The sequence below is a fragment of the Balaenoptera acutorostrata genome, chromosome 8, assembly GCF_949987535.1.
Source record: "Balaenoptera acutorostrata chromosome 8, mBalAcu1.1, whole genome shotgun sequence".
Lineage (NCBI taxonomy): Eukaryota > Metazoa > Chordata > Mammalia > Artiodactyla > Balaenopteridae > Balaenoptera > Balaenoptera acutorostrata.
Genome location: NC_080071.1, coordinates 64,488,811 through 64,501,662, shown reverse-complemented (window position 1 = coordinate 64,501,662; position 12,852 = coordinate 64,488,811). Strand labels below are relative to the sequence as shown.

Genomic DNA, 12,852 nt, shown 5'->3' with positions numbered 1-12,852 from the left:
TGGCAGGCAGATTCTCAACCACTGCGCCACCAGGGAAGCCCCTGTTCAGCATATTCTTGTTGAACTAGTATTATGCTTCAGGCATGGGGCACTACATTCTTTTCCTTGGGTGAAACTGGGATTGCGTTGGTTTACCATCCCTTCTATGCCTGCAACTGCACATCTGCATCTGCCACTGTGCTCTCTCACAGGAGCCTCTGTCCTTTTTTTTTTAGACTACCTATAGAACTACTTTATTCCAGCTTGTTGTTGTGCTTCAGTGTAATAGAGAATGGAGAGCTGTAGAAAATTGGCCCTACCTAGCCTGTCCATTGTATCTTCAAGAAGTTTTTGCCATGTGAAATTTCTCAAGGTTTCGCCACTTAAAATTCCTCAGTGAGTTCATTGTGTTTTGGGGGAAAGAAAGGCACAGTGGTGTGATGGTACATTCCCCCCGAAGAACCTTTTCATGAGCTTTCTTCCTAAACCAAAATTGTACTTAAAGAAATTTGGGGAGAAAGTTTGGCCTTGTTTTGGCAGAGGTTCCTTGGTTACTTAGTTTAGTTGTAGATGCATATGCCAAAGTGGAGCTCTTAGGATTTTACTTAGGTCTCTCAGTAGCAGAAATAAGTTGGTATCTTAAATGTAGTATTAAGGAACAGTAAGTACTGCCAGTAACTGCTTCCCTTTTCACATTCCTAATGATGTCTTTGATAGAATAAAGTTCTTAATTTCAATGGGTACAGTTTATTAGTTTTTTCCTTTATGGTTAATTTGTGACCTGTTTAAGAAATCGCTGCTTACCCCAGGGTCATGAAGCTATTTTCTCATATTATCTTCTAGAAGCTTTATTGTTTCACTGACAATCTTTCTGGAATTTATTTTTGTATATTTTATATATGATGCGAGTTAGGGCCAAGGATCTTTTTTTTTTTTTTTTTTCCCCATATGGCTTCTCTATTTAAGCAGTACTATTTATTGAACACTTATTTTTCATTGCATTGGAAGCCTTGACGTATGTGTATGTCTGTGCATTTTCTAATCTCTTCCATTGGCCTGTCTGTCCTTGTGCAAATAACTTCAAAGTTTTAATTAAAATAGCTTCAAATAGGGACTTCCCTGGTGGTGCAGTGGTTAAGAATCCACCTGCCAGTGCAGGGGACACGAGTTCGAACCCTGGTCTGCAAAGATCCCACATGCCATGGAGCAACTAAGCCTGTGTACCATAACTGCTGAGCCTGCGCTCTAGAGCCCTTGAGCCACAACTACTGAAGCCGAGCGCCTAGAGCCCGTGCTCCGCAACAAGAGAAGCCACTGCAGTAAGAAACCCGCGCACCGCAACAAAGAGTGGCCCCCACTCGCCACAACTAGAGAAAGCCCGCGCACAGCAACAAAGACCCAATGCAGCCAAAAAATAAATTAATAAATATTAAAAAATAGCTTCAAATAGATTTTAATCTTTTTGAAGAAAGCTTTTGGTTTCATTGATTTTTTTTTTCTTTTAATTTCTTGTTTTTTATTTCTTGCTTTCTGCTCTTTGTTTCCTTTTGTTTGGCTTTAATTTTTTTCATAGAATTTTTTTTTTAATTAATTAATTTATTTATTTTTGGCTGTGTTGGGTCTTCGTTTCTGTGCGAGGGCTTTCTCCAGTTGCGGCGAGCGGGGGCCACTCTTCATCGCAGTGCGCAGGCCTCTCACTGTGCGGCCTCTCCCGTTGCGGAGCACGGGCTCCAGACGCGCAGGCTCAGTAGTTGTGGCTCACGGGCTTAGTTGCTCCGCAGCATGTGGGATCCTCCCAGACCAGGGCTCGGACCCGTGTCCCCTGCATTGGCAGGCAGACTCTCAACCACTGCGCCACCAGGGAAGCCCCTGGCTTTAATTTTTTTGAAGTTTTTAAGGTAATAGCTTAAATCAGTTAAATCTGAGATATTTCTTGTTTTCTTTTTTTTAATTTTTATTTTATTTTTGGCTGCGTTGGGTCTTGGTTGCTGTGCGAGGGTTTTCTCTAGTTGTGGCGATTGCGGGCTACTCTTTGTTGCGGTGCGCGGGCTTCTCATTATAGTAGCTTCTCTTGTTGCGGAGCACGGGCTCTGGGCACGTGGGCTTCAGTAGTTACAGTGTGCGGGCTTCAGTAGTTGCAGCACGTGGGCTCAGTAGTTGTGGCTTGTGGACTTAGTTGCTCTGCGACATGTGGGATCTTCCCGGACCAGGGATCGAACCCATGTCCCCTGCATTGGCAGGCAGATTCTTAACCACTGTGTCACCAGGGAAGTCCCTCTTGTTTTCTAACATAGATGCTTGGTGCTATACATTTCCCTCTAAACACTGGTTTTAGCTGCATCCCACAGATTTTGATATGACATATTTTCATTTTTATTCAATTCAAAATATTTCCTAATACACCCCCACACCTTTTTGTTTTGGCCACGCTGCGTGGCTTGTGGGATCTTAGTTCCCTGAATAGGTATTGAACCCAGGCCCTTGGCAGTGAGATAGTGGAGTCCTAACCACTGGACCACCAGAGAATTCCCTCTAATACCCCTTTTGATGTCTTCTTTGATCTATGGGTTATTTAAAAGTGATATTTAGTTTCCACATATTGGGATTTATCAGGAATTGGTTTCTAATTTAATTGTACTGTGTTCAGAGACCACATTTAGATTACAGTGTTCTGTAAATGTCAATTAAGTCAAGTTGGTTGATAGTGTTGTTCAGGTCTTCTGTAATTTTCTTTCTTTTCATTTTTGGTGATTTTCTTTCATTTTTTTCTATCAGTTACTGGAAAGGGATGTTGAAATCTATTTGTGGATTTGATTATTTCTCCTTTTAGTTCTCTCACTTTTTTTTTTTGGAAAATTACATTCTTTATTTTTAAACTATCCCTTAATATTATCACATTTGCTTTGTAGCCAATAAAAACAACATATATATGCTTGGGTGTGGAAGATGGGGTGAGGCAATGTTGATGGAGAGCAGGACGACCATCAGCCCCTGAATAAGACTCTTGGTATCATTGTTCACAGAGTTTCTTTTGCTGTCTTATTTCTACCATGAGAGACTAAGCAGGATCTTTTTTATTATTCAGTGTATTGAAACTGGGCTTCCCTGGTGGTGCAGTGGTTAAGAATCTGCCTGCCAGTGCAGGCGACATGGGTTCAAGCCCTGGTCTGGGAAGATCCCACATGCCGCAGAGCAACTAAGCCTGTGCGCCACAACTACTGAGCCTGTGCTCTAGAGCCCATGAGTCACAACTCCTGAGCCCGCGTGCCACAACTCCTGAAGCCCGTGCACCTAGAGCCCATGCTCCGCAACAAGAGAAGCCACCTCAATGAGAAGCCTGCGCACTGCAACGCAGAGTAGCCTCCGCTCTCCACAACTAGATAAAGCCTGCGCACAGCAATGAAGACCCAATGCAGCCAAAAATAAATAAATTAAAATAAAGAAATTTTTAAAAATTTATTGAAACTAAAAAACAAATAAAACAAAATCCCCCAAAACACAGTTCACCAGTTTTTCTTACTCATTACCCCTATCTCTGGCAACCACCAATTAAGTCTCTGTATCTATGAGCTTGATGGGGGTTTTTGTTTGCTTTGTTTTGTTTGTTTATTTTGGCTGCACTGGGTCTTAGTTGTGGCATGCAGGATCTTAGTTACAGCATGCGGGCTTCTTAGTTGCACCATGAATGCGGGATCTAGTTCCCTAACCAGGAATCGAACCTGCGCCCCCTGCATTGGGAGCGCAGAGTCTTACTGGACCACCAGGGAAGTCCCTGTTTTGTTTTGTTTTGTTAAAGATTCCACATATAAGAAAGAACATATGGTATTTGTTTCTATTTCTGACTTATTTCATTTAGCATAATGCCCTTGATGTCCATCCATGATGTCATGAATGGCAACATTTCATTTTTTATGGCTGAATAATATTCCATTGCATACATATCATACAATTTCTTTATCCATTCATCTGTGTGTGGGCACTTATGTTGCTTCCACATCTTAGCTATTGTGAATAATGATGCAGTGAACCTGGGGGGTGCTGATATCTCTTTGAGACAGTGATTTCATTTCCTTTGGTTATGTTTACCCAGAAGTGAGATTGCTGGATCATATGGTAATTCTGTTCTATTTTTAATTTTTTGAGGACCCTCCATACTGTTTCCCATTGTGACTGCTCCAATTTACATTCCCACCAACAGTGTACAAGGATTCCCTTTTCTCCACATCCTCACCAACACTTGTTATTTCTTTTTGGTAGTAACCATTCCAACAGGTGTGAGGTGATATCTTATTGTGGTTTTGATTTGCATTTTAATGATGATTAACTATGGTGAGCATCTTTTTATATACCTATTAGCCATCTGTATGTCTTCTTTTGCAAAATTGGATTTTTTGCCTTTTTGCTATTGATTTGTATGAGTTCTTTCATTTTTTACTTCATACATTTTGTAGTTCTGTTATTTGATACATAAACAAATTCTCTCGATGAAGTGATCCTTTTATTTTTATAAAATGACGCTCTTTATCCCAGTCATAGTGTTTGCTCTGAGATCTTACTTTATGTGATATTAGTATAGCCACTCCAGCTGTTTTTGGTTACTGCTAGCTTGGTATCTTTTTCAGTCCTTTTACTTTTAACCTATTTTGGTCTTTATATTTGAAGTGGGTTTCTTGTTGGCCGCATATAGTTAGGTCTTGCTTTTTTTTTTTTTTTTTTTTAAAGGATTTTCTTATTTATTTATTTATTTATTTTATATTTATTTTTGGCTGTGTTGGGTCTTCGGTTCGTGCGAGGGCTTTCTCCAGTTGCGGCAAGCGGGGGCCACTCTTCATCGCGGTGCGGGGACCGCTCTTCATCGCGGTGCGCGGGCCTTTCTCTATCGCGGCCCCTCCCGTCACGGGGCACAGGCTCCAGACGCGCAGGCTCAGCAATTGTGGCTCACGGGCCCAGCTGCTCCGTGGCATGTGGGATCTTCCCAGACCAGGGCTCGAACCCGTGTCCCCTGCATTAGCAGGCAGATTCTCAACCACTGCGCCACCAGGGAAGCCCAGGTCTTGCTTTTTTATGTACTCTGACAATCTCTGCTTTTTATTTGGGGTATTTAGACCATTTAAATTTAATGTGATTATTGATATTATTGGATTTAAGTCTAACATCTTTTGTTTGTTTTCTATTCGTCCTATTTGTTCTTATCCTTTTCCCCCTGTTTTTCTTTTCTGATTATTTTTCATGATTTCATTTTATCTTCTTTCTTGGCTTATTAGCTGCATTCCTCTGTTTTATTTTTATAGTAGTTGCTTTAGGGTTTACAGTATACATACTTAATTGCCTTAGTGTATCTTTAAGTGTTATACCACTTCATGTATAAGAACCGTATGACAGTGTACTTCCACTTTTCCTTTCCCATCCTTTGTGCTATAATTGTCATACATTTTACTTCTACCTATGTTATAATCCCCCACGTTTTTACAATTTCTGGAGAGCTCTTTATTCTTTGAGTAGTTCCAGATTGCCATCTGATGTCATTTTCTTCTGTATGAGAGGTTTCCTTTAATATATCTTGTAGTGCAGGTGTTCCAGTGATAAATTCTTTCAGCTTTTGAAAGTCTGAAAAAGTTTTTATTTTGCTGTCACTTAAAAAAATTTATTTTTTATTAAGGTTTAACTGTCTATGCCTTATTTTTTTTCCTCAGCTCTGACTATGCCTTCTTTTCTTAATATTTATTTATTTATATGCGTGGCATGCGGGATCTTAGCTCCCCGACCAGGGATTGAACCCATGCCCCCTGCAGTGGAAGCTCGGAGTCTTAACCACTGGACCACCAGGGAAGTCCCCTGATTCTTTAAACATTTTGTATAAGTCACCAGTGAAGCCATCTGGTCATGAATCTTTTCTTTGTGGGAAGTTTTCACTCTTTTGTTGTTTTAATAAAGTAAAATAAAGTGACTTTTATTTGGAAAATTTCATGTCATGGCTTGAGATTACAGACAAGCCTGAAGTTTTACGAAATCAGGTTTGGAATTTACTGCTCTGTATTTGGAGCTATTAGTAGCATCTTAATAATAATACCTGTACTTATATTGTGATTTCACATGTATCATTTCTTTCTCTTGACCATGGGAGTTAGGTGAGCCAGCTATGTCTCCATTTCACCCAGATGAGAAAAGTTAAAGAAAGAAGGAAACTTAACACATATCGAGAAATGCTATAGGTACCAGCCCTTGTCACTGCTGGTATATTATGGGAACTGGCCTTTCTCTTCCTAATTTGCTACTCTTCCTCGGCAACCAGATTTGCAATATTAATGTCTAGTGTCTTAGAAGTGGGAGGCATCTTGAAGATTTTCTAGTTTAGGACAGTGCCAAGGATGGTCTGTGGACCTGTGCTAATCTGCAAACTGCTTGTTACTGGACCACAACAAGATAATTTTGGAAGTTATGAATAAGCTTTGAAAACTTTTATCATGATGTAACGTGCAACATCCAGGTGCATCTTTCCATGGTTAACTTGAGAAACACTCATCTAGTCCATGTTCTCTGCAGTAATAAGAGTCTTTTTAAATAACAATGTTGGCAGTTGATTTTCCACCCTAGCTCTATTTTCCCTTTAAGATTTGCTGTTTCTCTTCTTTCATCTTTGTGTTATGGCGTTTCCATTCTCTTAGTTGTACAGATTCAAAGTCATTATTGACTTTCTTATCCTTCATACCCAGTCACCAAATTCTTTTGTGATAATGGCCCTTATGTGTTGTGTTCTTTCTATTATCTCTGTGGCCTTTTACTTTTAGTCACTCCCAGTTGTTAGCCGTTGACTCCAAAATCTGTATCTCTTCTCTAAACGTGCCCAAGTTTACAATTTCCAACTGTTTTTCCACCACTCCCTTTGTTGCCTCATCTGTACTTTTTTTAAAAAATAAATTTATTTATTTATTTATGGCTGCGTTGGGTCTTCGTTGCTCTGCCCGGGCTTTCTCTAGTTGCAGCAAGTGGTGGATACTCTTAATTGCAGTGCGCGGGTTTCTCATTGTGGTGGCTTCTCGTTGCGGAGCACGGGCTCTAGGCCTGTCAGCTAAGTAGTTGTGGCATGCGGGCTCAGTAGTTGTGGCTTGCGGGCTCTAGAGCGCAGGCTCAGTAGTTGTGGTGCATGGGCTTAGTTGCTCTGCGGCATGTGGGATCTTCCCGGACCAGGGCTTGAACCCGTGTCCCCTGCATTGGCAGGTGGATTCTTAACCTCTGCGCCACTAGGGAAGCCCCTCATCTGTACTTTAAATTACCTAGGTCTAAAATGGAATTTATTTCCTACCCCAAATCTGCTCTTGCTCCTGTTTCCTGGTCTCTGCCAATGGAAACAGCTGGGTGATTATTGTCCCTTCCATCTTCCTTGCCCAACTGACAAAGTCTGTCTCTCTCTTTTTTCTTTTTTTAATTATTTGGTTGCTTCGGTTCTTCATTGTGACACGCGGGATCTTCGTTGCGGCACATGGGATCTTTTGTTGTAGTGTGTGGGCTTCTCTGGTTGCACCGTGCGGGGTCCGGAGCACGCAGGGTCCAGAACACGCTGGCTCAGTAGTTGTGGCGCACGGGCTTAGTTGCCCCACAGCATCTGAGATCTTAGTTCCCTGACCAGGGATCGAACCCGTGTCCCCTGCATTGGAAGGCAGATTCTTAACCACCGGACCACCAGGGAAGTCCCCAGAGTCTCTTATACATGCAGATTACCTCTCATATTCTCCAGTGCTGCTGCTGCCCCCCTGGTGTAGGGTCCTTGTAATGTCTTACCTGGAGTTTTATCATAATTTCCTCACTGTTCTCTTCTTCTGTCTCTTCCTCCACTTATATCTGCTGACAGTGTAATCTTACTCATGCCTAGCTCTGTTATTGTTAGCTATTTTCTTAATAATCTACAAGGTTCTTCACTGCCTATGGAATAAAGGTTGAACTCTTTAATGTGGCCTTTAGCTTTAGAAAGTCTACCTAACCCACCAGCACTCCCCTGCATTCCGCACTCCTTAGCCAAACCAGGCTACTCAGTCCTTGCTCTTCCCCATCCTGTCCATCTCTGTATCTTGGCTTATATTGCTTTATCCTTGTGAGGTACCTTTCTTTGCTCATCTTCAAATTCTACCCTTTCTTCAAGGTTCAGTTCTGTTGTCACCTCCTCTACAAAAAGCCTTTCATCCAGCAGTCTTTCTAGGGAACTTTAAAAGCATTTTATCTGTACCTCTCCTATGTTTCTTGTTCTCTACCTCACATTAAAGATACTAACAGCATGTACTGGCTCTACTACAATTCCCAAATGGAGACCTGCTGTGGGACTTTGGGGAACAATTAAAATAGAGATTCCTGCGTCCCAACCCATGGAAATTCTGGTTCAGTAGATCTAGGGTAGGTCTTGGGAAACTGAAATTTTAAAAAGCTCCTAGCTTTTTCACAAAGCATGATAGACATAGAGTAAATGGTGAATGTCTAATAGGTGAAAAGGTTGAAGTGAGATCCTTCAATTGGTATATCTGTAGTAGAAACTATACTGAAGAGAACATGACTCTTATGACATATACTAAACAGAAGTTTACGGAGTAGCCTGTTATGGGCTATTCTGAAGAAAAAACAGGTCATACCACTCAAGAAGAGAAACCAAGAAAGGATTTACAGAATATTAGTAAGATAATACATCGTCTGTAGTGTCATATGTGTGCTGTTTGTTTATGTTATGATATAAGAGAAGGAAGGTAAAATATCACAGGTCAGTTTTCAAGTCTTGTATGCATTATTCCTAACGGTAAAAAAAAACGAGGTCACATTTATTCTATAGAGAGGTGACCTTTTTAACCTCCCTGGTGGTAGACATTGCTGACTAACCACAGCTCCCTTTCTTGTTGAGCCTAAATGTGCCCTCAGCGTCCTTTTCACTGTAGTGCTCCAGCAGGGGCCACCAATCAATCAACATTAGCGTAATGATAGAAAAGCCTCTATGTAATGCCCTGTTATATGAAATGTTGTTTAGGATATCTCCTGTAGTTTAAAAAAATACTGTAGAATGATTGTGATCCCTATAATCAAAATTCTTTTAAGTGCTTAGCAAAAAAAGGGTAGTTAAAAACCAATACATCTGAAAGAGCAGCTCTTAGATAGTATTCACCGCTCCATTAGACTTCACTGCTCTATTTCTGGTATGACCTATCTTTTATGAAATTATGCTGAGTGTTTCCTCATAACCATCGTATCATTTACTCAGACTTTTTAGTAAGTAGAGGTAAAGCAATTATTTTCTTCCCCAAAATCCCTAGTCACTTAAAATTTAGAAGACACTGATGTGCTGAGTGTCTAACTATGACAAGCTAAGAAGGTTAAGCTTCTTAGAGCATTGGATTGTCTCTACTGCTCACTTATTGTTAAAACACTGTACTTATTTTCAGCTGCTCTACTGAAATTCTCTTCCTCTAATTTTGTTAAATGTGTGCTCACATGCCACAAGTTTCAGCCCTGTGCATCCAGCCCCCCTTCCTCATCTGCTTTTCCCCTTTTTAAAATGAGCCTAACGTGTAATCAAGTTTTCTGCTTCTCTCCCTGCACTTTCTAGGTCGGATGATGATGATACAGAGAGTAGGAGCTCCAGGGTGACCCAACTTTGCACTTACTTTCAGCAGAAATATAAGCACCTCTGCCGCCTGGAGCGGGCAGAATCTCGTCAAAAGAAATGCCGGCACACGTTTAGGAAAGCTTTGCTGCAGGCGGCCAGTAGAGAGCCAGAATGTACTGGCCAGTTGATCCAGGAACTACAGAGAGCTGCATGCAGTCGGACCAGGTCAGAGCCTCACACTACCACCTCTTTCTAAGAACTCACCTCAGTCCGTTTTCTCTAATTTTTGAGAGGATAGTCGAGACACAATGAGTGGTGGGCATATTATCTTGAAATATTTAAGCATTGTATTTTGGTTTTGTTGCTCAAAGTTCTGTGATGGCAAAATAATCCTGCCATGAGGTGACAGTAAAATTAAAGTATTATTATAATTTTGCTGGAGTTTGATTAGAATTTATTCAGTAGAGGATTTGAGAATGTTACCTGTCTTTAAAAAAATACACTGCTTAGAAATTTTGTATTATTTGAAAGTAATATTTAGTTTTTTTTTTTAAACCACAGAAGTGGTATTGTACGTTTTTTACTTATATTATTTTAAAATTTTCTTTCCATTGTATTTTCTGTTAATATCTACATAATCCCATATATCATGTATTCAAAATGTTTTATTACATTGGATTTCTTTGGGAGGGAAAATCCCTTCTGTTTATAATGAAGATACTTGCTTATTGTGAAAATTTGAAAAATATAGAAAAAGGCAGAAAATCTCCATAATATCACCATTCACAAAACAGACCAAGCACTGTGAACATTTTGATTCTGTCTCCTTCTCGTCTTTTTCTCTGTGTGTGTGCGTGCGCACACGTGCGAATAAACATTATATATAGAAAACATTTCGGGGTTTATATACCTAAATATTACCAGTGGTTGTCTCTAGATGGTGGGATTATTGATAAAGTTAAAAAAAAATTTGTAGTCTGTGTATTTTAATTTTTCTGTAGTGATCATGCTGAGTCATTTGAGGAAAAAAGGGTTTAAAACAAGCGGAAAACTAAAAATTAACCTTTGCTTTGTAGCTGTTGATCATATTCCTTACATATCTATATAATTTTTGAAATTTCATTTTCATTTTGTATATTTCGGTTTTCATTATATTTGTTGTAAAAAAAAATAACCTATTTTTCAGTTGGGTATCTCAAAAAATACTATGCCCTTAAGATTTTTCTGCTTCTTGGCATATTTAAGTTGTTTGAAACTGTGTATGTGTATCTAATATACCTCCATAGTGGCTTCAGCCTGCAGTATTTCCCCTCACTCTTTTTTTTTTTTTGAAAAGCACTTGTTATCATTTAATGAATCTCCCACCACGTGGCTTCAAGCTACCAGGACACAAGCCCCACCTACACCCTTAATCTTCTCCTCAGCTCTTCTGCTGAAGAATTTGGCCTCACGATGACAGGCTGCTTTGGGAGCTTTCCCTTCCCCAGAACTTTGTAGTAACCCGATCGCACCACATCAGTGATAGGAGCAGCTCCAGTCTTATTCTTGGCAGCATTTACCCGTGTCTGCTCACTGACCAAGGTCCACAGTTTATCAAGGTTGACAGTTGGGCAGAAGCTCTGGTTCCTCTTTAAGTGGTAATGCCTCATACCAACTTTCCCAAAGTATCCTGGGTGATGTTTGTCGAAGTTGATCCTGTGGTGATGCATGCCACCAGCATTACCGCAGCCTCCCGGGTGCTTCCCGTGTTTGCCGATGCGGCCGTGGCCGTGGCTCACGTGGCCCCTAAGTTTCTGGGTCTTCCTTAGTCTGGATGGCATGTCGGCGGCCGAGACGAAAAAAGCTCCCCTCACTCTTAAGAGCTCCCAGTCCCCTGTAATGGAGGTAGTGTCTGTCCTAGAACACCTTTAGTTCTTAGCTTACTGCTTACTTACTCAGAGACTTGCCTTTCTCAGAGAAACATTCCCAGATTCCACTGACTGTGTTGGGTCCCCCTGATATATATGCTGTTGTGCTCTGTACTCTGCTTCATTGTAGAATTTATACTTACATTAATGTCTGTCTGTCATGCTAGACAGTGGTTTCTATGAGGGCAGGAACAATGTATATTTTGTTTTTAATCTCCAGTGTGGATGAATGAATGAATAGAATTGAACAAGTGAAGGTCTATTCTCTGTTTATTGAAAGAACTCACTCAGTTTGACATAGGTTTTAAAATAATGATATCTAACATTTATATGCTTTCAAGAGTATAATTTCAGTAGAAATTTGAGTTTTGTCCAGCATGAAACAATCTAGACGTAGACCATTGTAGATATCGGGTCTCGTATATTATTATGACCCTGTCAAAGATGTAAGAGACTATACTGTGAGCTTGGGACAATTTGCTATTTGTGTGGAAACTGTATTTACCTATGATTTTTAACTGGCAGAATCGACTGCTTCCTTTTCAGAACATCTCCCAAACCAACCTTAGTGATGTTTTTAAGAAAATTTCATGATAACTAAGTATTACAAAACAAACACCAAGGTGAACTTGATTACAGTTCTCAGATTTATATAATGTCATTTGGTTATGTCTCCCATGATTAGTAAAAAGTTTATTGCTCAGTGCATCACTGATAATCATATGACACTGTGCCGTAATCATTCCTTGGTGATTAGTAACTGACTGCTTTACATTGCATATATTTTAGGTTTGCAGAAATCAGCTGTCAGTTGAATAATATCCTCTGTGTTTAATATTTTTTGTTCTCAAAGGCCAAGTTCCATAAAAGACATTTAAAAGATTGCTGTTAAATATTTTATTTTTATTTTATTTTATTTTTAAATTTTGAAAATTTTATTTCTTTAAAAATTTTTTGGCTGTGCTGCACGGCATGCAGGATCTTAGTTCCCCGACCAGGGGTCGAACCCGCGCCCCCTGCAGTGGAAGCGCGGAGTCTTAACCACTGGACCGCCAAGGAAGTCCTGCTGTTAAATATTTTATTTATTTATTTATTTATTTATAAAGTTAGGCTACGTTGCTGTGCGCGGGCTTTCTCTAGTTGCGGGGAGCGGGAGCTGCTCTTCGTTGCGGTGTGTGGGCTTCTTATTACTGTGGCTTCTCTCGTTGCGGAGCACGGGCTCTAGGCACGCGGGCTTCAGTAGTTGCAGCACGCTGGCTCAGTAGTTGTGGCTGCGGGCTCTAGAGCGCAGGCTCAGTAGTTGTGGCGCATGGGCTTAGTTGTTCTGCGGTATGTGGGATCTTCCCGGACCAGGGATCGAACCCAAGTCCCCTGCGTTGGCAGGCA

At 40.5% G+C, this 12,852-nt stretch overlaps 2 protein-coding genes across 7 annotated transcripts in view; one reads left to right on the top strand and one right to left on the bottom strand.

The window, feature by feature from the left end:
• Nucleotides 1-12,852, top strand: part of INO80D (INO80 complex subunit D) — a 64,645-nt gene that overhangs the window by 33,251 nt on the left and 18,542 nt on the right. For all 6 annotated transcript variants that reach the window (XM_057551595.1, XM_007190584.2, XM_057551596.1 and 3 more), the window contains one exon: nt 9,560-9,784. In XM_057551595.1, coding sequence (XP_057407578.1) covers nt 9,560-9,784 — 225 coding nt within the window. The remainder of the gene's footprint in view (nt 1-9,559; nt 9,785-12,852) is intronic.
• LOC103019613 (60S ribosomal protein L27a-like) lies at nt 10,933-11,395 on the bottom strand. Its single transcript, XM_057551597.1, has one exon. The coding sequence runs from the start codon at nt 11,377-11,379 to the stop codon at nt 10,960-10,962; it is 420 nt and encodes a 139-aa protein (XP_057407580.1). The 5' UTR covers nt 11,380-11,395; the 3' UTR covers nt 10,933-10,959.